This window comes from Lutjanus erythropterus, chromosome 2 (genome assembly GCF_056507025.1).
Source record: "Lutjanus erythropterus isolate fLutEry1 chromosome 2, fLutEry1.hap2, whole genome shotgun sequence".
NCBI lineage: Eukaryota > Metazoa > Chordata > Actinopteri > Lutjaniformes > Lutjanidae > Lutjanus > Lutjanus erythropterus.
Genome location: NC_139318.1, coordinates 5,875,749 through 5,901,506, shown reverse-complemented (window position 1 = coordinate 5,901,506; position 25,758 = coordinate 5,875,749). Strand labels below are relative to the sequence as shown.

At 40.2% G+C, this 25,758-nt stretch overlaps 1 protein-coding gene across 1 annotated transcript in view; it reads left to right on the top strand.

Annotated features, from left to right (window-relative positions):
- Positions 1-25,758, top strand: part of fbln2 (fibulin 2) — a 110,738-nt gene that overhangs the window by 944 nt on the left and 84,036 nt on the right. Inside the window, exon 2 of the mRNA XM_084726864.1 lies at positions 3,654-5,804. Within this exon, the coding sequence (XP_084582990.1) occupies positions 3,761-5,804 (2,044 nt within the window). The 5' untranslated portion in view covers positions 3,654-3,760. The remainder of the gene's footprint in view (positions 1-3,653; positions 5,805-25,758) is intronic.

The window sequence follows — 25,758 nt, the reverse complement described above, 5'->3', positions numbered from 1 at the left end:
TGAGAAACTGGTTCATGATTTTTGGAAAGAGACACAGTTTTTAAATTTTTCAAATCAATTTTTTTGGTGCCTTAAGCGCCACAAGCCAAGTGCCATTTAATTCCATTATATTAGACAGACAGCAGACATCTCTACGGCTGCAACTCACAAGAAAAAAACTGTCTAGATGGATAAATAACACTATAACCCAGGGGAAAAATATGTATTTTTGATTTTGCAGTGAACTCTGCTTTGAAGCAGTTTTTCTTTGTTTTACTGTATCTTTAATATGTATCACTGTAGAATATCAGTGTGTGAATTTCAGTAAAAGTTCTAGACTCCTTCCTGCAATGCAAAGGTGCAGAAGAACTTTGTGAGAAGTTGTCCTGTTACAGCTTTTTTTCTTCAGTGAAACTTTTGAACAATCCTCTTATTTGTGTCCATGTTGGCAGAATTGTAGGACATCAGGGACTGTTTAGGCATCAGCTGTGTGCGTGTGTGTGTGTGTGTGTGTGTGTGCGTGTTGTGTGTGTGTATACAGGGAGAAAGAGAGAAAACAGAGGAATCCCCCCATCCCTCACTGCTCTGGGAAACACCAGGCTGGAGACCACTCAGTATGCATTCTTTTGCAGCCTTTCCTTGCCAACTGTTATTATGTCTAGTACAGTAACACCGTGTGTCACGTCCGCCGACAGAGCTGCTGTGATCCTCACTCCTCCAGCTAGAAATACAGTGAGATCAGTTTAGTGACAGAGGTCCTCGGGGGTGGGCTGGGGCTAGTTAAGCTATCCCTCCAGGGAGGCTGGAGCAGAAGCTTCAGCTCTGAAAGTTTAGAGCAAGAAATGCCAATTATTCAGCTCCTTCTTCTTCTCTACTTCATACGATGTATTTTGTGGCTCAAACTGCTTGGCTTTGACGCTGTAAAATATCAAAACCAGCCTTTTTATTAAAATGGTCTGGGGAAACTTCAGAACAAAAGCTTCATAAGCTTGTGAAGGCTTTTGTAACTTGTTTTACATTTACTTTTTGCCATGCCAAGGAAGTTCAGTTTGCTGGATTTAAGAACCTAAACATGAGAAGACTGATAACAAACAAAGGCATTAATTTGGTTTCCAAATGAAATGCTTTCAAGGTTTAGATGTTTTGAAGTGGGGTTGTATGAGGTACTTACCCACAGTCAGTGTATTACCTACAGTAGATGGCGGTCAATGCCCCATTTTGAAGGAGCACCGGTGTAGGAAGTTAAGCAATGTACTGCTGTGGACAGAGTCAGCAGCAAAATGGATTTTAGCCACCTAAAAAAATTCAACATCTGTTCAAGTGTATGCTACATTTTCAGACTTCTCTTACAAAAAAGCCTGTTATACAAGAAAAATGTCTCTCTCTCAAAAGCAACCAAACTCACTTTATTTTGAGCTTTATTTTGACTTGTCACATGAACAGAAACTGAACAAGTTAAATGTAAAGAAAAATATTTTTTTAATTGAAATAGGGGAGACTGGGGATGGCTGCAACATTTTTTGCATTTCTCTTTTACTAAGATTATTCCGACTTCCTCTTCTTCTTCCAACTATCTTTACATATTAAACTTACATATGTCTGTTAATTACACATACCATTTAGTTTGATTCTGTTATTAGTGTTTTAAAAGTTTGTAGTTAGGTTTGGATTCACTTAAGTCCAACAATAACAAAAAAATACATAGTATATAGTATTTGGCTAATAATGTTGATTTCCCATCAGAAAAGCCTGATGAAGAGGTAAAGTGGTGAAAATGTTCCAAACATACACTTTTTAAAAAAAAAATTAGGTGGCAACACTATGTTTTGCTTACTATGGATAAGTAGTAGGTATATAAACTATCTCTTTAAAACAATAGTAACAATTTAGTAACATTTTAGCTCCATTTCCGCAAAGTCAAGGGAAAGTCAAGATGTCAGTTAAGTGTATATTCACAATATTTCCACTATTTTACCTTGCTGTCAGACAGCCTTTTCTGACGAGAAACCACTGTAATATAAGCAACCGAACTCAGTTGGCAAAATCAGTCATTTTACCTCGGAGAGCATGGGAGTTGCTGGTCTAACACTGCCTTGCTCAGTCTGTTCTTTTGTTGCTGTGTGACTTCAGTGAATCCAACCTAATCCTCTAAAACACCAAAGTCACACATGAACACAAATAAACTAACTGATAGAGACAGTGGCAGAAAAGCAACTCTTGTGTTCTGCAAGATAAATTACTGATTTTGCTAATGGAGTTTGCTTGCTTTGGAGAAAGCAATATTTCACTTATATGTCAGTAGTTTCCTGTCAGCAAAGGCTGTTTGACAGCTTGGTTAAGTGGTGAAAAATTTCTAAATATAGCATACACCAATGTGGATTTTTTCAGGTGCTGCTGGATAAATTAGCTAAAATTCGTCTTGCTGCTGACCCTGACCAGAACAGTACTTTGCTTAGTTTCCTACTCCACTAGTGCTTCTCCAAACTGGCAGTGTGCCCGTTGCCATCTACTGTAGGTAATACACTGGCTATGGATAAGTACCTCACACAGCACCACTTCAAAATGTACAAACTATCCCTTTAAAACAATAGCAACAATTTTGTAACATTTTAGCTGCACTTCCAAAGGCATTTTTTAAGATAACACACTTCTGAGTAAAATGTGTTAACTATCCCCAAGCCATCCAGGTCACTCTCTGGTTCCCTCTTTAAATGTGCAGCTCCTGACTGAGATCACAGATGATGATGATGATGATGATGATGTGAGCAGATTTACTGACTTCTGACAGCAGCATTTGTGACAAATCGGTGCTAAATTCAGCACTTCATAGATACTTCATGAATATCAGCCCAGGGATAGAGCAGCTTGAGTTTGATGTTGGGGGATGACCTACAGGCTAGCCAGGATCCACTGCCATGGGAAAATATGCTCAGGGTCTTTGGTGATGTATTAGATCTGTCCAAAAACATTTTGGCAAAGAGACTAACATTAGTTTTTTGGAATTTTCTCAAAGTCAGAACAGAAGAGTGTGGAGCAGAAAGGATATGTTTCAGATTTGCAGCTTTGATTCTTTTGTTGATAATATTCTACAAAGTTAAGAAAATTTAGTTCATTAATGATTATCTTTGATTTCTGTCTTCCACTGAAATGAATTCATGGACAGACTCCAGAGTGGAGCTGTGTGAAAGCAGTCACTTTGAGTCTGAAAGTGTGACTCTTATTAAACACATCATTTAGAACAAGAATCATTAGTCAAAGAAGACTTTGCACTTTGCTCTCTAATTACTTCAGAGAATGTACTTTCCAGAAAGTGTAATCAATTTCCAACACACTCAACTGCTAAAGCATTATGAAGTCTCCGTGTTCGGCAGTTAGACTTTAGGGCTGATTGCAAAACAAGATTGCAATGGCCATTTTTCTTATGGAGATAATCACGGACGGGGTAGAAATGTAAGACTTGGGCTGGTTCCAAGTTTCATCATGACAGCCTGCATAATGACTCCAAAGACTGTGCTGCAGCTGATGTTAATGAGGAGCACGTAGCCTCGATGTTAGGACAACTATGAGGCTGTAAAAATTGGACTCTTGTGAGCTCAACTATGAAGCCAGATGTTGGTCTGCTTTCATTTTGAGAAATAAGCCTCTGTCTGCCTGTCTCTCTCTCTTTCCTGCAGAGTAGAGTTGGTTCTCATGGGCAGAATGTGTCAGAGTCCTTGAAGACGCACTGAAGGCCGAGGACGACACCTGATCTCCTTTGATTGTTGTACACACACCTGGTGCCATGGCTTGTCTTGAAATAGCTGAAGTGACACTGCTGAGGTGTATGTTTCTCTTCCTCTTCTTGAGCGTCTGCTTGTGCCAGCGTGACTGCACCGGTGTGGACTGTCCCCAGCTGGACAACTGTATTGAAGAAGTACTGGACAATGGCGCCTGTTGTGCTTCATGCCTACAAAAAGGATGCACATGCGAGGGTTACCAATACTATGATTGCATCAATGCTGGATTCAAGAATGGCAAGGTGCCTGAGGGAGACTCTTACTTTGTTGACTACGGCAGCACAGAGTGCTCCTGTCCCGCAGGAGGGGGACGGATCAGCTGTCACTTCATCAGCTGTCCGGATATCCCACCGAACTGCATTGAGGTTTCAGAGCCTGCCGATGGTTGCATGCAATGTGAACGGGTAGGATGTATTCATGATGGGCAAAAGTATGAGGCCGGACACTCCTTCCACATTGACTCCTGCCAGGTCTGCCATTGCCCCAACGAAGGCGGAAAACTAATGTGCTACCCTGTTCCAGACTGTGATCCGCACATGGTCGAGAAACCAATGTTACTTGCACCAACAGAGGAGGATAGCAGGGGCAACAGTTACCCCTTCAGGTTTGACCAAGAAGGTCGCATGGATCTATTCCCCTTAACAAAGGAGGACAGCAGGGGCAGCAGCTACCCCTCCAGGTTTGACCAACAAGGTCGTATGGATCTATCCACATCAACAAAGGATGAGAGCAGGGGTAACAGTCACCCCTACAGGCTTGACCAGCAAGGGCGCATGGATCAATCCATGCCAACAAAAGAGGACAGCAGGGGTTACCCCTTCAAATTGGAACACCAAGGCCGCATGGATCAATCCACACCATATCGCCTTCCTCCTAACAGTAATCTACCTCTCTTCAAATTGTCGGATAAGGAGGAGCCAGAAGACTATGATTACAGCCCTACAGACTTTCCAGAGACCTACCCTCAATCTCTGGTCTTCCCCACCCAGTCCTCTTCGTCCAACACAGCCATTTCTGTGTCCCGAGGGTCTGATAGACCCGACAGAACCTCTGGCCTCCCGAGCCTTGGCAGACGCAGCAAGCTGGAGCTGAGAGAGCAATACGGAGTTCGTGACCATCCTGCAGACAGAGAGCAAGTGACAAGAAGTCCCCTGAGAGTAGCTCAGAGCACTGTCAGGCCACATATGCACAAGGATGCCACTACTTCTCGGCCGCCCTCACAGGGTCTAACGAGTGGGCAAAGTGTCACAATCACTGATGTGACTGCACAGATAGATTTTGAAAATCCTTTGCATGCACTGAAAAGTTCAGATAGTGTCATATTTCCTCTAAACCGAGGATTAGGGAGTGAAGAACGCCCCGAGTATACACATATGATTTCAGAGAGTGCAGTTCACCATCAAACAGGCTCTGAGTCTGAGACACATCACCAAAAAGTATCAGATAGTGTGACACCCAGAGATTCAATGAGTCAGATCAACGTTAGTCATCCTGAGAGAGGAACAGACAGTCAAACCAATCAGCAGAGACGATCAGATAGAGTGAACTTTCCACTGTTCGTCCAGAAAGGCCCAGAGAGCCCAGTCCACCCCCAGGCAAGTTCACATGATCAGAAAGAATCACAGGGGACAGTCACACCAGACAGAGAAGAAGAGGTGAATGAAGAAGAAATGGAAGTGGAGGGGGAAGATAAAATAGTAACATTTCATAGTGTCACTGAGCCTGAAGGAGAGGATGTGCCCTACAAAATAAAGCCAGCACAACAGGAGAGAAGCCACGAGGAGTCAGAGAGCAGCAGCTACGAAAAGACCACAGCTGAGCCCAGCACCACCTCCCCCAGGAGGCCCGAGTACCTGACAACCCCCACAGTCCCTTTCATTACGACCACCACCCAGCTGCCAGTAACGTTCACGCCGGATGAGAGTGAGCCCAGCAGAGAGCCGGGTCAGGTGTTTAACCTTCACAGCGAAGACCAAGAAGAGGTGACCAAAGAGGTGACAGAGGAGGAGAGGAAAGACAGTCCTTTTCTGTTCGTCAAACCTGATGGAGGTAAGTCAAAAGGTGCTTTCACAGTTCACAGCACAGACCATCACACTTTGAAGTCTTGTTCATATCTCTTTTTTTTATTTTTGGAAGACAGTGATTTTATTTCAGAATAATAATCAGACAGAAATTTGGAATAATAAATAGTTTTTACATCATAAGTTTCTACATTTGCCTGAGTTTGAAAAGTACAAAAAAGAAGAGATATGATAGTCAAATCAGCTTTTTTTTCTGTTGCATTGCATCTCAGCTTTATTTTCATATGGAGCAAGTCCAGACTGTACTGTTAATATTATATACAAAGACCCAACAATTCCAACAATGAGCAAGGAGGAGTAAAAACTCCATTTTAGTATAGAGATATAGCATATATGTATAGCATATATATGCATCATGGCTGCCTCACATTTCTGTGTCCATTTGGAGTAATAGTTGTGTATATCCTCAGAAATTAATGCTGTGCATATGTTAATGTAAACACAAACGTGTGGTGAAAAAGTAAGTATATCTCCGGCATTGGGAGGCAGAAACCTCAAGCAGAAGCAGGCTCTGGGTGGGCGACCTTCAGCCTCAACTGTTTGAGAAAGGAAGAGAGAGAGAGAGAGAGAGAGAGAGAGAGAGAGAGAGAGAGAGAGAGAGAGAGAGATAAAGACTCATGGAAATTAATTTTTCAAATATACTTCTACATTACAGTACCTGTAACATTTCTTCCTTTTTAATTTAAGCTAGACTCAATAAATTGGCCGGCCCTATCAGAAATTGCAGTATAGAAATTCCAAATTAGGTCTGAAGTAATTTAAAAACAGTGTCATCATTATGAGACAGCGAGTTGAATTTTCGCTCTGGGAAATGATCCACTCAGGATGTATCTTGGTAACAATAAAAGAAAAACCCAGTACCAGGGATCCGTATCAAAATTGTTCTTTTTAAAAGTTATTATGGAGCAATATATCTTTAAATTTCTTAAAGTCCAAAACACCAAATACTGATATTGGCCTAAAAAAATCCAGTATTAATCAGGCTATATATTTTTGTTTTTAGTATTCAGTATTTTACTGTTCTGTTTGTGTTCATTCCCATTACAACATATACAGTTGCTCTAGCTGTGATACTGGGATCTTAAAATGACTGCACCCGCCTCTTTGTTATCATAGTGAAACCACCATCTTTGGTGGGAAGCAGCAATGAAATGCCATATTGTATCAGATTTGCCGCTGCTCGATCAAAGAAAAATTGTGAAAATTGTGTGTGCTGTAGAGCGAAATCTGTTGTTCTTTCTGTATCCAGTGATGTCACAGTGATTGGTGTTAAGGAAGAATTACAGGTTATTTCAGCTTGGATTTTTAATTTCCACCTCTGGGAGGCCATGTGGTTTGGTATAGGTGGAGTGTTTTTGTCATCTAACGCTGTGTTCTGGCCAACAAAGTAATAGCTATAGGCTAGGATGGTGATTCACGGTAACAGGGACAGTTCCAGGGGTGGAAGTAACTAATTACAAATACTCAAATTACTGTAATTAAGTTGGTTTTTTGGTGTACTTGCACTTTTATGAGTAGATTTTCAAGTCTGTACTTTTAATCAGACTGAAGCATGCATTGCAAGATGTAATCTACTTAGTTACTTTTAAATTCATAGTTAAGTACTGAGTACAATTTGAATTAATGTCCAAACCTTTCATCTGCATTTTAGTAGCCAATAAGGTGATCTGATTGAACCGACCAGTGAAAACAAGGATATACAAATGAAAAACAAAACAAAATGCTGCAGCAGCACAGGTTTGAAGTAATAGTCATGGCAGTAACTGCACCTTGTTTGACATTGTTTTGTCTGGTGGAGACATTAGTTGAATAAGGAAAATTACTTAGACTCAAAATGGGGAAAAATGACAAAGAAAAAAAAATCTGTGAAAACATTTTACAGTTAAAAGTAACTAATACTTTTTAAATTAATACTTTGTACTTTTACTTAAGTATATTTCTAATATCAGTACTTGTAATTGAGTATTATTTCAACAGTGTAACGGTACTTGTACTTGAGTGCAGATTTTCAGTACTCCTTCCACCACTGGGTGTTTCAGGCTTGTGCACAATGCATCCTGGTACATGTAGGCACTACCATCACGGCTCTATGAGAAGGAGATCTCAGCTTTCTTCGTCAGTTTAGCAGCACTGAGGAATTTATTGCTTCAGATGACATTTACCATCAGCAGTGACGGGATATCCACATAAAAAATTGTTAATTTTCACATTACAATGATTAAAACAGTGGCCCTTGCTGCAGGGTGGGCAGCAGCAATGAATTGCAATGGTGTATCGGAGTTACTGCAACTTGATAAAGTGTGTAATCTTGTCATCTCCCCCTGGATACATTTCCATGAAGGTAAATTGTGAACATTTTTAATGAAAACAACAAGTACACAAAGTGCTGATGCTGGATACTAAGTTAATGAAAGTAGTGAGACTGAACCAAAACAGCACATTTCTTTTGTAGCACGTCATAAATCTTAATTATAGTGCTTAAGTTCTGAGAAATATTTCTGCAGCCCAGCATTTAGCAAATACAATATAAATCATTTAAAACCTGCTCTTCCTAATTTTAAGCTACACAACGTCGTCCTCACGGAACAATGCTTCCTTTCTCTGCCCTGTTCTAAATACCGAGCCGAACCATATGTCATGAGCGTGAGGGAGGAGTGGAGACGCTCGCCGGTCCCCAGGTATCCGAATAGGAACATAAATAGCGAGCCCAGGGTCTGTCTGGAGCAGGGAGTCAAACACTCCTCCCGCGGTGAACATCCTTACACCAGTCACCACCATCCCTCACCCAGCACACAAGGCCCCAGCCTCTCCCACAGGACACGCACACGGGAGCTCCAGAATCTGGATTTGGTCATAAATTCTCTCTGGCCTCCAGGCTTCAGGTGCTTTTATTTCAGAAGTATGTCTTCGATTTAAAAAAGTTTTCATTTGAAAGGTTTTGAAACTAGTGTATTTTTTAGTATCCAGATGCTTCAGGTGTTTGTGGGCTCCATCAAACGGTGTGGGCTGTACTGCACTTCTTGGATTTTCTGTTGGAAAAAAAGTCTTTTCAGTCATATAGTAAAGGGGAACACACTGCCAAATATACGCTTCTTTTATTTACTTCAAAGAAAGTGGAAAAGTATAACACATCTGTTCCTGTACATTTTCAGCACAGCCAAGCTCTCATGAACCAGCTATAGATTGAATCACAGGTTTAGATTGAAGCATAAAGGATGTTTCTTTAGTTGAAAACGTCATGAACTACTATTTAAACACTTGGTCCAAATAGTTTAGCAGGTCAGTTCACTTTATGTGGGATTGCTGAGTTATTTGATCCGTCGCTGATGCATATGAAAAGGGTTTTAAAAGGTGTGTGTAGCATGAGGCAGCAGCAGATCCAGATGTTGGTGCCCTGGAGGGATTAGATGTACAAACACTTGTAGGTACAGTGCATACTTATACAGGGATTGAGCACAATAACAGAAATACCTGCACAGGATAATGTGATGCAATAAACACATGCCTATATAAATACAGTTTATGGATTCATTAAGGTTTCCATTCAAACGTGGTTAATTTTAGGGCAGAAGTTTCCAAACTTTTCAGGGCCATGCGTCCACTTCTGCATTCTGACTACCCAGGCTCATGTACCCACAATCCCCCACACCATCAAAAAAAAGCAACTAAGCCAATTTATAGCTGTCGCCATGGTGAAGGCGGCACATTCAGATGCTATTAAAGGATATTTCAACAATTTGAAATGAATGCCAGTAAGGTTCATAGGCTCAGAAACAGCAGTTCCCAAACTTTACTCTTAAAAAAAAAAAACATGCGTCCCCACCACAGAATTATTATCAGTCATTAACTGAAACAACTACTACAAAAGGATTTAAGTTGAATTTTAGAGAAGTAAAAGTTAGTATGAGAGCGTAGCATCAGAAAACTCTTGTTTGTTTATTTCCTGATATAAATCATATTAATTTAACTTTATTTCACTGTACATTTCCCAACTGGTCATCCACGCCAAGTCCAAATGGATGAAATTCAGCTAAGAGATGCATGTTACAATATATATATATATATATATATATATATAGTATATTTAACTCATTAGGAACTAAAATACAAAAGAAAATCAAAAGTAATCAGACTTTGCCAGAGTTTGTTTAAATGTTAATGAAATATTGAGTGCATATAAAATATAAGCAAACATGTCCAGCCCCATGTTCATGCCCCTATTAGCATATTATAGTTAATAACCCCATATGTCATAAAAAAGATGGGGAAACAACCTTATTTGAGATGGCATTTAATAGTATGTTGTTACTACTGTGTTATTATTAGCACAGTAACAAAAACTAATAATAGTAAGAAACAAGCAAAAAATATATTCTTGCACCAATCATACCTAAACTATTCACTTTGGCTAACAAACTACATGAAAATATTAAGAAATACAAGCTTGTTCTAATAAAAAAATATAACGTTAGCTAGTTGGTAATTAAGAGAAGTAACATACAGTTACAGTGCAATAATTCATGTGTGCAGTACTAACATGAATTCACAATAACTTGTACAAAAACTCATTTTTGTGCATAGTTTGCATCCATCCTTGTATTTCTTTTCAACTTATAATTTCCATATATTGCAGTTTGCAGTGACTTGCTATTGTATATTACCTTTCACACACCTCTTCTGTAATCTTGTGATTATTGTTATATGATCTCCTTTATATATTGTAGTAGAACACATATATTTTTACACACTTCTTATTTTCTGTTCTTAGAATTCTCTGTGCTTATATGTATTTTCTATTCTTGAACAGGAGCACCTGTAACGTCAGCAGTTTGTGCCTGATTCTGATTACATTCCTTTATCATATAGAGGTGAGCGATAGAGTCATTTCCAGTTTTTTTTAATTAACTGGCTCATTATGTTAATTAATCAAATTGTCCAACATGCAACTGTTAGCAACCAAATTTAATCTCATCTGCTAGGCCTGTATATGACATTGCAATCACAGTTCATAGGAAACAGCAGTACTCTGTACTCTGCTGCTTCTCCTTACTGGGGGCATTTTGACTGCCATCTACTGTAGGTAATATACTGACTATGGATAAGTACCTCATACGGTCCCACTTCAAAAAAATCTGAACTATCCCTTTAAGGGATTAATTAAAAAAAAGATTAATTAAAATAATCATCAGTTACAGCATCTCATTCTGTATAGTCTTCATAGACCTCAGAGTTAAACTGACCTCTCACTGAAATCTCAACAAATACTTATAAGCTTTATAAACTGGGATATACACCTGTTAGGCATAACATTATAACCACTGACAGGTGAAGTGAATAACACTGATCATCTCTTCATCGTGACACCTGTTAGTGGGTGGGATATATTAGGCAGCAAGTGAAAATTTTGTCCTCAAAGTTGATGTGTTAGAAGCAGGAAAAATGAACGAGCGTAAGGATTTGAGTGAGTTTGACAAGGGTCAAATTGTGATGGCTAGACGACTGGATCAGAGCATCTCCAAAACTGCAGCTCTTGTGGGGTGTTCCTGGTCTGCAGTGGTCAGGATCTATCAAAAGTGGTCCAAGGAAGGAACAGTGGTGAACCGGCATCAGGGTCATGGACAACCAAGGCTCATTGATGCATGTGGGGAGTGAAGGCTGGCCTGTGTGGTCTGATCCAACAGACGAGCTACTGCTGTTCAAATATGCTGAAGAAGTTAATGCTGGTTCTGATAGAAAGGTGTCAGAATACACAGTGCATCACAGTTTGTTGTGTATGGAGCTGCATAGCTGCAGACCAGTCAGGGTGTCCATGTTCACCCCTGTGCACCACCAAAAGTGCCAACAATGGACACGTGAGCATTAGAACTGGACCACGGAGCAATGGAAGAAGGTGGCCTGGTCTAATGAATCATGTTTTCTTTTACATCACGTTGATGGTCAGGTGTGTGTGTGTTGCTTACCTGGAGAACACATGGCACCAGGATGCACTATGGGAAGAAGGCAAGCCAGTGGAGGCACTGTGATGCTTTGGGCAATGTTCTGCTAAGGGAAACCTTGGGTTCTGCCATCCATGTGGATGTTACTTTGACACGTACCACCTAACTAAGTATTGTTGCAGACCATGTTCACCCTTTCATGGAAACGGTATTCACTGATGGCTGTGGCTTCTTTCAGCAGGATAATGTACCGTGACACAAAGCAAAAATGGTTCAAGAATGGTTTAAAGGAGCACAACAACGAGTTTGAGGTGTTGACTTGGCCTCCAAATTCCCCAGATCTCAATCCAATTGAGCATCTGTGGGATGTGCTGGACAAACAAGTCTGATCCATGGAGGCCCCACCTCACAACTTACAGGACTTAAAGGATCTGTTGCTAACATCTTGGTGCAGCACACCTTCAGGGGTCTAGTGGAGTCCATGTCTCGACGGATCAGGGCTGTTTTGGCAACAAAAGGGGGACCAACACAATATTAGGCAGGTGGTCATAATGTTATGCCTGATCAGTGTACTGTTGTATTGTATGGGACTAGACTGTACAGGTGTTGCTTTAAGGTGTGTAAAACTCTCCATTAAAATGACATCATGTGAGACACTCAACACATTTAATCAAAGCGCTCTTTAAATAGAGTCTGTGGATGATAAAATGATCCAGCTCTTCATCTATTAGGGGGCTGGTCTTAATCAATTAATCTTTTGATGAGATAATGTAATTACATAATCACTGCGTGCCACGTTTGATTTATTCTCAGGCCATTTGCGCATTGATTCATGATAATAAGGAGGGATTGTGTGCAGTGGACTGGCTGCCGGATCACGACCTGATCCCACAGTTCCTTCCTAAAAAAAATGACACATTGCTGCGTCCTCTGCAGCATATGCAGGAGGATAAGCTGAGGTGGAGTTATCTGTCAGAGTGGCAGTGTGCTCTCATTCCAGATAAACCCGCTCCCTCCAGATAGAAACGCCCTGGACCAAAGACAGGTGTCTGCTCGCAATCTTCCAGTGGAGATAGAGGGGAGGGCCGGGCAGGGCCACTCTCCAGGCTGCTGATAATGAAGTTTATCGTCTCAGGATTGCACCAGCAGAGCACACAGGGTTTGGCAGCTCTTTAACATCTGACACAAGAGGCCCGATTTATTTTATTAAATTGTCTATGTGGTAATCTGTCTGAAGATGAAAGGCAAAGTTTGACGAGCACATTATCAACTAGAAATACATCTGGCTATGTTTTGGCATTTGTGACTCTGTTTTAAGTGCGACCAACTGCTCTATAAGTCACCCCATCGGTTGGTCCAAGAAAATTCCCCAGCTTCTGGCGGCCATAGTTGTCACTAGAGCTGCAACGATTAATCAAGTAATCAATCACTGAATTAATTGTCCACTATTTAAAGTTAAAATTCTGTGATTTCAGATTCTTAAATGTGAGTATTTTCTGGTTTCTTTGAGTTGTGGACAAAACAAGACATTTGAGGAAGTCATCTTGGACTTGAATTGATATCAACTTTTCTTTTAACCATCGTGTGACATTTTATAGGCAAACAACCATTAATCAATTAATCAAGGAAATAATGACCAATTAATCAACAAAACAAAACATTTGAGGACATCATCTTAGGCTTTGGGAAACACTTTTGTCACCCTTTTCTGACATTTTAAAATAAACTATTTTAAAATAAAAAAATTACTGACCGATTAATCGACTATGAAAATAGTAGTTAGTTGCAGCCCTAGTTTTCACCCCAGGAGTGAAGGTGTGTGTTTATGTTCATGTCAGTTGGCCAAAAGGTGTGTGGCAATGTGAGCAGCCTATTACATAAAGGTCCATAACTTCAAATGAATTCACAGGCTCTTACAAGATTTAGTGGAAAAGTTTGTCATTAGGCAAAGAACAACTGGTTAACTATTCATGCCAACTGGCAAAAGGAGTTCAGTACCAGTGATGGGTCAGCTAGCCACATGGCTAACCAAGCTAAGAGCAATTTGCTGTTAGCTACTTAATCAACAAATAAAGCTATCTGTGTCCAGGCTGCATTCAGTCCCAGTCCAACTGTGTTCACTGAGAGCTTGCTGAGCCAGGTTTTGTTGCCTGCTAACAAGCAATTTAGTAGCGGTTAGCGGTTAACTACTTTAGCAATAAGTTAAGATATCTGTCAGACAGGAAACTCTGAAATCACAGGAACTTGAAGACATCAGAGGGAAAACCAGAAAATATTTTCTCTGTAAAATATGATCCACTTCCACCTAAATCAAGTTCTAGAGTTGTAGGTTTGTATAGTGAGGCCCAGAAACACCCTTAGAAAGAAAGTTAGAACATGTTTAACTGGACCCAAAATTATTCGTTTTTTAGTTGTTTTTATATGGAGTAGAAAACCTACAAAATTGCTTTGTAGGGCTGCAACTAGCAACTACTTTCATTATCAGTTAATTTGCTGATTATTTTCAATTGTTTTGTCTAAAAAAAAAAAAAGAAAAATTCAAAAAGTTGTGAAAATGCTCGTTACAATTTCCCAGTAGCTTCTTCTGTCCAAACAAAAGTCCCAAGATTCTTTGTTTACTGTCATAAATGACAAAGAAAAACAAGCAAATCCTCAGATTTCAGCAAATGTTTGATATTTTTGCATGAAAAATGAAAAACATTTTTCACAATAGTTGGTGATACATTTTCTTTTGATTGACTCATCAATTAATTGACTAATCATTGCAGTGCTACTTTTCTTTCATTGCAAGACAGATTAAAAAACTAGTACATTTTGACTTCATGGGAACTTTGACACTGCAGCGTGGAGGAGGTTGGTTGTACACCTGTGGCCATGATGCAAAAACATGTTTTTATAATTTACCAAACTTTAAACATGATAATAATCTTCTTCAGGGGATTCTTCCACACCTGTGCTATTATTGTGGTCGGCCCAACTCTGGTGTGCTTTCCTCTTTCCTCTAATACTCAACTTTTACAGTGAAACTTACAATCAAGCTGATGTTTAGCTGGTGCGACAGGCTGCAAGGTTCAGTTTCCATCTTCGTCGCTGTCCAAGTTCTCTTCAAACTCGAACAAACTGAAACACGTTAAAAAAAATTCCCATGTTACTGCAGGTATTTTTCCCGGGAAAGAAATAAGATTTTATCGACTAAAAGATGAATCGCACTTCCTGGCATTCAACCTCTGTCTGATCTGGTTAGTAAAATGGGATTTTTTTTTTGCAGTTCAGTACATCACCTGTCCCCCCTCCCCGTCCTCAGTGAGTTTTATAAATGACGCTCAGCCAGTCAGACATCCTAAACAGTCTGTCAGGGTGATAGAGCGGCCAGTCAATCAGATGAGAATGATTTATTTGTCAGGTAGCTGCTTCACACTCTCTATCCCTGGACTCAGGTGAGTCAGTCCTGGAGGGGCTTTTCAAAGGTTACTGTCATGATAAATCAGGCAGGACGACAACAGCTGTCAGAGGTGTGCATGTGTGAACATTTCCATCTGTTACATCACCCTGATTTGAACTTTATGAGAGACATTTATGATTGACCTAAACTTAACAAAAAAAGTGATTTTTTGTTTTTTTTGTTGTGGCACTCATTTCTGGTACAGTGATTGCATTCATTTGAGAAAAAAAGACACTAGCATGTACACTTATTTTTACATAATAACAGTGGAAAATTTACCACTCCAAACTCAATCATTTTCTAAATGATTGGTCCTTGATTTCAGACAAGAGGAGTCTTTTAATTATAGCCACTGACCGTCACTTTTACTGGCTGATGTGACAACTGTGGCGAGCAGATTTTATTAGCTTTAGTGAGCTGAGTACCGTTCGCTAAATAAGTGGGGTTAAAACGGCAGGGTGTGTATGTCCCAGATGCCAGCTGATAATCATTGTAGAGGACATGTTGACTGACAATATAATTCCAATTATCACTCATGAAGCTGCCCATCTCATTTTTCCAGTTGAATCATTATACTTTTTTCAGTTATATACAGAATAACACGGGATAGCAGCATCGCAGGCTTTAAAATTTAAAGAGGAACTCCCATTCAGCCATTAGCAAAAAACTGTGATGTGGGTAGACAGTGTGTCAGTGGACAAAAGTCAGGCTGCACACATTATCATTCTGCTTGAGGGTGAAAAAAAAAAAAACGCTCTGGCTTGTTTGTATTTCTTTAAACCAATTACAGTCATCTTAGATGATGCAAAGTCCAGGATGCACAGCTCAGCAAAATAGTGTCAGGGTGACTGCCTTGTTTTGGTGGAAAAATCTGCACAAGGAGGCCGACACAAGCATTAAAATGGCTAAATCCCAGCAAAATAAAAGGTGACAACTGCTAGCTTGTTATGTTCATACCGTTTAGTGATCAGGTTAGCGTAATTTGCCATCTTCAGTCTAATCCATAAGATTAGCTTCTTATTACCATAGCATCAGTGTGCAGCATGTTACTGTAGCTGCTGGTGGAGCTAGTTTGAATTACTTTCTAACTTCATAACTGATACTACTACTTTTTAACAACTTTTAGCTTTTTTTTCTTTGGGTTTTTCTGGCTGCTGCTCCTGTCCTCTTCCATCTCTCCATCTTGACTCCTCACATGTGCTCTCATAGCTCTCTGGCCCGCCCCTGCTACAATCAGATACTAAACCTGTTTGATATCTTTTGGTATTTATGAGGTATTAGCAAGCTCCCAGAGCTCTCACTGATTTGTGAGTACCAACAGTGATTTGCCTCTGATCTGGGCCATCTGTCTTTTAAAAACCAAGAGTCTTTAAAAAACATAAGGTGAAAACTCTGTAACTCTGTCTAAGTCTCAAAATCGTGAAAAAATGAGCAGTTTTCTCTACTCTGAAGAAACTGGGGGCATGTCCACTCTGCTCTCTCAGTGTTGTTCATGTGTCAGTTTGTGGGGCTTATATAGCGTTGGGGGACCATGGCTTCCGGCACATCACCAAGCCATGTTTCAGGTCCGCCCAAAAAATCCTGAATGCAGAAATTGTGAACACCAGTTTAACTGTCAATCTCCACAATTCAGTACTACATAGTCCTCAGTCTTTTCACATATTTTCAGCAACTATTTTCTAAACTTGTGCTGTTGTGATGTTAGATGTGGAAAGACAGCAAAAAGACACCACCCTCCAAACTATTTGTAGAACGGGTTTTGCTGTTGCCAGGTTTGGGTTGCCAAGCTTGATTGGACAAGGGATTAGCAAACAGTCAATCACAGCTAAGATCTAATAGAGACTTGTACTGAAATCAACATGGTGCAATAACAACACTGACTTTTCAGTTGCCTTTTTGGCTTAAGAATAGAGCCTCCCTTCGGAGATGTTTTGCAGCACTGGTTCTGCTGGGAGCATCTTGACACTATAATAGCTGCTGACTATTTGTTCCAGTACACAGTGCAGCCTGAAATCTCAGCTCCCAGTGAAGTAACTGTAGAGTTTTGATAAACAACCCTGCCCACAGATTTATTAGTCATCTACTATAGAGCTGTAAAACATTAGTTAATACACCTACAGAAATACAATGCACAACGGACTACAATTCTCCAAAGCAGAAAACATGTTTTTTCCTCAAGACAAAGCCCCCGTGTGCCTCTATATCCACTGTGTGTGATCCAGATTCAAGGTCCCAGACAGTCCCCAGAGAAAAAGAGCAATCAAAATGCCAGTCACACTCCCAGGCCCTGACAGATAGGATGGTCATGGAATATGGCTCGCACAATCTGGACCGCTCCTGGCTGTCCACGCTGCTACACCACAAAGACAAAAGGAGTTTTCACATCATCATTTCCCAAGAATCTCTCTCGACTCTGAACGGATCTCATCTAGCAGCCTCTCTCGGACCTGCGCCGAGGTAGTCTGCATGTGCTCAGTGAATACGAGACAAAAGTTTCCATCTGTTCACCTATAATCATGCTGCTTCCTCTGGGACGCACAATAGCAAACACTGAGCTTTTAGGCTTTGGAAAAATGTGACTTTGATCTAAAATCTGGAGTGTACCCAAGCAGCAGAGAGCATACACAGAGTTTAACAGACTCTTGTCTATATGTCTGGATTAGTGACAGAAATAATTCAGCTCTTCAAAGGAATTACCAGACTTAAACATTTCAAACTGTAACATATGATGATTAAATGCTGCAGCACGTGATGCTCGCTGAAGTGACTGACTGGATTTCTTGACTTGAGGGGACGTTTATCTTACATCACATCTTGTGTTGAGTCTCGTCTCATACATCAAGGGACTCGAACCACATGGATGTTGTGGACTGACGATATATATGAGGTCTGTCCCGAAAGCCCCACTTGAAGGGTTAATTCATCCAAAAATGAAAATTCAGTCATTATCTACTCACCCTCATGCTGATTGAAGGTCGGGTTTAGTTTTTTTAGTCCATAAAACACTGCTCACAGGAAGACAGTGTTGCAGAATCTCCCAAACAATTGAAGTGACTCGTTGTCAAAAGGAAAAAACAGCCAAAAAAACCCCCCAAAACACTGGAATGCCTCCATACTGCTCGTCTGGTGTAATCCAAGTCTCCTAAAGGTTTTGACATACCATTCACAATATGTACATATTGTTAATAGTTTAGTTAGTGTTCATTTTGGTATATAGATAGTTCTTAGTGACATTAGTAAGCCACAAGCTGACATTTTGTTGCTTTGGCTCTTTTTTACATTTGATGAAGAGCTGACCAAAATGTTAAAACAGTAAAAACATTAATACCACAGTGTAAAAACGGTTGATTACAAACAAAAAAATTTGCATTTTAAGTCTTACATACATAAAGTACTAAAGTAGAGTAACTTTACTTTTATGTAGTACTCTACTTAGTACTTTTTTACTTTACGTTTACTTTAGTACATTACTTAGTATTTTTTTACTTAAAGGGACAGTTTACCCAAAAATCTCAGTCCAATTCAATCATTATTTACTCACCCTCTTGCTGATTGACAGTCAGGTTTATTTTTTCAGTCCACAAAACAGTCTCCATAACAATGGAAGTGAATGGTGACCGGGTTTCAAACATGAAAAAAAATGACAGAAATAACATAAAATGTCTCCACACTGCTCGTCTGGTGTAATCCAAGTCTCTTAAAGCCCCGACATGCCAAGTTGACTTGAAAGATGTAATTTACACCATGTTTTTAGTTGAATTCTTAACTGTAGAGCTTTAGCTTTAGCGTTCATGTGTGTGTACACACCATCTGAACTGGGTGTGTGTGTGGTGTGTGGCTTTGGGAACCTGTATTACACCAGACAAGTAGTATGGAGGTATTTTATGTTTGTTTTCAGTTGTTTTTGTACATTTGAAAACTGGTCACTATTCACTTCCATTGTTTGGGAGATTCTGCAACACTGTTTTCCTGTGAAACTCCAGCAGTGGTTTGTGGACTAACAAAATAAACCCGACCCTCAATTGGCATGAGGGTGAGTAGATAATGACTGAATTTTCATTAACTATCCCTTTCAAGTACTAAGGTAAAAGTAAAAGTAGTAATGTCTGCAGAAAACATATACTATACTTTGCTATTACTCCCTCAGACCCACTTACAGGGGATTGGTTTACAAACCTTTTTCATCTCTGGTTTTAGATACTTTCCATTAAAAAAAGTTTGTGATGGTGTAGGTTTTTCAGATCACACTGAGACACACTCGGTTGATAAGTCTGTCCTGTTGCTGCTGGGATCTTTGGACTTTTTTCCACTTCCGTGATTGGGATTTCACAACAGGGTTCAACCTCTAAATGAAGCTGTCGAGATAGCAAGTGTTATTGTTGGAACAGATTTCATACATTATATGTGACATTACCCAAAGTGAAATTCCAAAATGTCTGTTTGTCAGAGTTTCTTCAGGTCAGCAGTGTTTAGCTTGGCAATCAGATCAGTGACAGCAAAAGGCAGAGGGAGCAGATCTCTTTGTGACACAAACCAAACACTTCATCACTGTAATGGTTCTTAGAAAGACAGTGATTGGTTTTTGGATCAGCTCCACGTCATCAAGACAAACTCATCCAGACTATAAGTCCTCTGTCCCAGCACGGCCCTGCCACCTGGCTCTGTGTGCCTCTGTACGCTTCCAGTTTCTAATTATAAAATCTTCTCATTATCACACTAAAGTCAAAGCAAAGGACTATTTTTACATTTAAAAAAATCAACCAATAGAGGAGAGTTAGAGTCGCAAAAGCCATTTGCAGTTTGTCCTTGGCTCTGCTGCCTGCAATTTAAGCCAAGGCTGGTTTTATCACCCAAACACTTCCTCCAACACCAGCGTTGATTAGGGGCCTTCGCATTTGATTATTTATAATGACTACCTCAAAATGGCAAATTAATTAGCGTTAGGGGTGGAGAGGGAGAAGAGTAATTTTGGGACAGGCACAATATTTTAATGGTTTTCATTCAGAGGTAATTAAAGTAGTAGTCTGTGACTTCATTTCTACAGCTCAGAGTCACTTTTTCTCATTTCTGTCATTAGTTCATGGAAAGCGACGTTGATTCTACAAGTGTTGGGCGCGTAAAAGTTTTCTGTTCTTAACTTAAATAATCTTCTGGGGCACAGAAGGTGATGGATTTTATGTTTCTGACATAAAACTTGTTTGTGATAAGTGGGTAGTTAGCAAAAGACACAAAACAGAGCTTCACTTACAAAAAGACTCAAATAAATCAAACTTAGTCATCCAAAAAATGTGACCTAACATGCTCTTATTTTGAGTACTGTAGAAAACAAAGCAGTCAAAAAGCAGTCTGTTTGGCGTCAGTGGTATGTGTGCTTTCTGCTCCCGGCTTTCAGCAGAATATCTTTCCAAATTGTAATCATGCTTCTTCAATTTGATCAGCGCTTCATACAAAGGTAAGGGGCCTGAATCCTTCAGAATGGTTTTATGGTGTTGGATTTATTAATCACTTGGAGTCAGAAGAGAGTACGGCCGCCTAGTGTAGAGGATACTCTAGAGAAGTCATTCCAAAACTTAAGAACGCCATGGCCCAATCTGTAATCTGAAAATCTTTTGCGGCCCACCCAAACCTTTAATCACAACTCTGATCAACACAGAGATTAATCGTACCAGTGACGAGATATAAGATATGTTCCAGTGTTTATGAGACATGTTACCAAATACGGTGTAACACCTGTTAAACTAGATCAGATAAATAAGCAATAATGCATAATTTAAATACCATGGCTTTGTTTTAATAGTTCTGATTAATCTATTTTATGGATATTTCTGACTTACAAAACTGAAACTTAAAAACAAGTGGGTTTATTCATTTTTCATGACCTCTCAAGGCCCGCCTTCAGGGTTTCCATGGCCCACACTTTGGGAATCACTGCTGTTGGGTGAGCATATTTTCAAATCTCCAATGTAGGACCCTTAAACTCACTATATTCAAAGCAATCTTCAAAGCAATAACAAAAGATGTAGTTTGATGATATCATGAAGTGTATGGATGAAGAAATATTGAAGTTTTATTTGTGTTTTATTTGTGTTTGTCTTACATTAGTTGCCGACTTCCTTCCTCGCTCTGATGTATCTGACCCATCCTGTGTTTTTGCAGAAGTTAATAGCAACTAGCAGTTAGCAAGCAAAAATCATGGCTTTCTCTGGGGGAAAGGTTACATATTATAGCTTTAAGTATACTGTAAGTTCATGCATGTATGTGCACATGTACTGTTTCTGCTTATGCAGGCACCTCAGGGGTTTTCATCAGTTATTTCAGTACTTTCAAGCACAACTACGGACTGGAACTTTCAACACCATAAATGCAGCATTTTGATTTTGCTGAGATAGGATTAAAGGAACAGTTCACCCCAAAATGAAAATTCAGTCATTATCGACTCACCGTCATGCGGATTGAAGGTCCCATTTAGTATTTGAGTCCACAAAACACTGCTGGGGTTTCACAGGAAAATTGCATTGCAGAATCTCTGAAATAATGGAAGCGAATGGTGACCAGTTTTCAAAGGGGAAAAAAACCCCCAAAAACCCAAACAAACAAACAAACAAAAAAAAAAACATGAAATGCCTCCATACTGCTCGTCTGGTGTGATCCAAGTCTCCTACGGGCCTGACATGCTGTATTCATACCGTCACACCACACACACACAGTTCAGATGGTGTGGACACACATTTGAACGTGGCTCCAAGCTAAGGATCTACAGTGAAGATTTAAGCTAAGAACATTATGTAAGTGACGTCTTTCAAGTCAACTTGGCATGTTGAGGCTTTAGGAGACTTGGATTACACCAGACGAGCAATATGGAGACTTTTTTTTAATGTTTTTTTGTGTTTGTTGTTCTATGTTTGAAAACTGGTCACCATTCACTTCAGCTGTTTTCCTGTGAAACAGCAGTGTTTTGCAGACAAAAAACTAAACCGTCAATCGGCACAAGGGTAAGTAAATAATGACTGACTTTTTAATTTTTGGGTGAGCTAACCCTTTAAGCCTCCCTGGAGCTCTTTAGAAAAGACAGACTGTCTGTTCAGCATGACAGCTAACCGTTAGCAAGCGTCACAGCTTATGACACTTGCCTGTGACTCACAGCTTCACAAAAGCCTTGACAATGACATATTGATTGTTTAATTAGTACACACACAGATCAGTGCTGAAACCAGATGCACGGTGCATTGTCATGTTTTTATAATGGGTTTGGTAAGACAGATCATGATAAATAAGTTCTTTAATCAAGTATAATATAATTATGATTTTAATTGTACTACGACAGTCCTGGAAAACTGATCACTGTGTGCTGTTTTGGCTAATGAAGTTGATGGCACATACCAGAATTGAACAAGAATTGCAAAATAATTGAAATTCTGATGAGGACGTTTTGGGTACTCTTCATTCTTTAGGTTGCAGCTAAGTTGGAGATAAGTGTCAGAAGGATTCAGGTTTGGCTGATGTGGTTTTGTCAGAGCCAGTGTTGATAATTCAAACACAGGCCTTAGGTTTGGGACAGGACTTAGATTTGATTCCCTAATATTTGATATTAGGGAATATTTACATGCCATAAAGGACAAGTATCCAATTTACACCAATTTACTCCTAGCACTGTGGGGAAACAAATCTGACCCCATAATTGGACTGGGATTAGGGAATTCATGACTGAATGAAGTGCAGTGTAGTAACAGAAACTGTGTTTTTGTGTGTGAGCCAAAGTAGGAAACAAACTTGGCATTTAGAGGAAAACAACATCATCTGTCTGTTGAAGTGATACATTCTAGGAACAGTCAGTCACTGCAGCAAACTGAGCTGAAACTCACTGTGGCAAACACATCCAAAACAAACACACATCAGTTTCTTCCAGATGGTCGTGTAATCATCTCTCATTATCTGAAATGATTTCAAAACAGCTTTTTTGTTTTGCACTTTGAGATATTTCAGTCACTCTTTCTGCACTTTCAAGTGAGACAGTTTGCTTGTTTTCAGCTTCACTGTATCTACATATCTTCAGATGACTTTGAGGAGTTTCAGATGCAAAGATTATGTGCTCTGGGGGAGGTAAGGATGCTCCACAATTCCATGGGTTTCAGAAATCAATTCTGTTTTGTTCTGTGGCTCAGTGCAGTATCTCATTAGAGGATGGTTTTCTTGTGTTTGTTGTTAGTTATACATATTCCTGGGGTCTAAAAGTACTTCTGTTCATCTCATGTAATCATAATAAGGTCCAATCACAGTGAAATGTAGTCCTGTCAGTCCCTTCAATTTGTGACCTCATTAGGATTCTAGTAGCCTGAGGGTAGAGGCTCTTCCTGATCCTCTCCGTGCTGTCCTGGTGTATCTGGTGCCTTCTTCCTGACCGCAGCAGGGAGAAAAGGTCATTATCTGTGTGGTTGGGATCCTTAATGACTCTCTTAGCCTTATTCTTGCAGCACCTGGTGTAAATATCCTTTAGGCAGGTTGGAGCACGGCCTGTTGTATGTTCAGCCAAATGAACCACTCTTCCCAGGGCCTGGCAGTCTTGTTCGCCACTGTTTCTGTACCAGGCAGTCATGTTCCCTGTCAGGTCCAGGATTAGAAATTCCTCAGTATTGGAGGGGCACCCAGAATTACCTTAAGCTCCTGAAGTGAAACAGTGAGGTGAAACTTGCCTATCTTATCACTGATCACTGATCCTTCAGGTAGACCTTTTTATTGTTACCTGTGATCAGGCCTGTAGCAGTTGTGTTGTTGGCACACTTGATGATGGTGTTGCAGTTAGGGGTGGGTGATATACCCGTGACGACACCGTCAAAGGTGCCACACTAGCCGACAACATGGATTTTGCTATACTGTCATTACTTTGATAAATGTTTTAGCATATTAAAATAGACATGCGTTAGTGTGGCATGCAGGTAGAGGGTAGCGCACTAGGGATGAGATGAAATTAGACAATTTCTACTTCTGAACAGAAGCACACCTTAAGGTAAAACCTCAACAACAGTCAAAACACACTCATATTTCAAGCAACAGTAAATGCAATAAGGAAATATGTGGGTTCCTAACCTGACCTTAAGGGTGTAATTTGGTGGACTTCAGTTGAATTGTTGAGGCAGAAGTTTGACATTTATGTTAATCAGCTTTAGAATGAATATAACCTGTGCAGCACCTTGAACTTCGCTGCGGCTGCCATGTTTATCACCTGTCATCTGTTGCTGTCTGACTGAACAGCCTCGTGGAAGTGATATTTGACAGTTCTTCATATTGTAAACAAATGAAATTCGTTAAAGCAAATCATCTGGAGCAGAGTGCACCAGCTGGGCGTACACCTGGGTGTAAAGTTTGGTTCGACTTAGAACGGAAAGCTGCGAACAGTTTAAGGTTAGACCAGTGCACCAGTTAGAGTTAAGCGCGGTGTGTGTTCTGCCTGTAACTTTTACGCCTAGTGTGGAGCAGGCGTAAGTTGGACTTGTATCCATGGAAATTTTAACAGAATCACACAGCCAGAAAAGAGAAACATGGATAGCAGCGCATGTTGTTTACAGGATGATTAACAAGTGGGCATTCAGAAGAGAAAGAGTCATCCATGACAGGACAAATCCGCTCGATATATATTCAGAAAGTGATAGAGAAGTTTCATTTTAGCAGACAAGCACTGTTTAAGTTCATTAAAGTACTCTCCGCTCAACTGCAGCATCTTTCGGACAGAAACGTGGTACTGTCCTCCACCCTGCAGGTGCTGATTTTGCTCAGTTTTATGCTAACTGGGCCTTTCAAAATACTATGGTAGACATGATGAATGCTTGTTAATGCTTAGCGTGGAAGTGTGTTGCTTGGCAGCAATCATCGATTCTCATGTACTCACTTGGACACGCATTGTAAGACCGGGTGCAGCTATGACCGTTGTCAGTCAGGCTTGGTAAATTCCAATCACAACGTCAGACATAGTTAAGTCCACCGTAAGAGTTAAGACCTTCTTTTTTACGCCCAGCTGGTGCACTTGGCTCCTGGTGTTTTAAGTGTCATTCCATTAAGCTGAGACAGAGTCCATCGTCCTCGTTCAGAACCGACTGGTGGAGTCCAGTAGAAGGCTGGCACCGCGCGTGATGAGTTGGATCCATAATCAATAAAAAAAATAGTCATTTCAAGTCATGTATGAATATGTTTTAGTTGTCTTCACGGTAATTCTTTAAGTATTTTACTCTGAGAACATGCAGGTTGGCATCTGTTGTAATAAGGACAGACAATTACTGGTTTCAAGTGTCAATCAAGTAGTCTTGGACCCCCCCAAGACCCCCAGCTTCACACCGTGCTTCACAGGACTCCATATAAGCAGGGTCTGCACTTGATAGACTGACCTTTGCCAAATCACGCTGCTGAGGTCAGAAGGTCAAGAGGAAAACCTTTAAATGAAGTCAGCCAGACTCAACGGCAGTCACAAATCATCAAGCACTCTTAATAGTGTTGCCGACAGTATTGACCTAACCGAGACAGAGTGTCAGTAACTCGAAGGCAAACAGAGGACA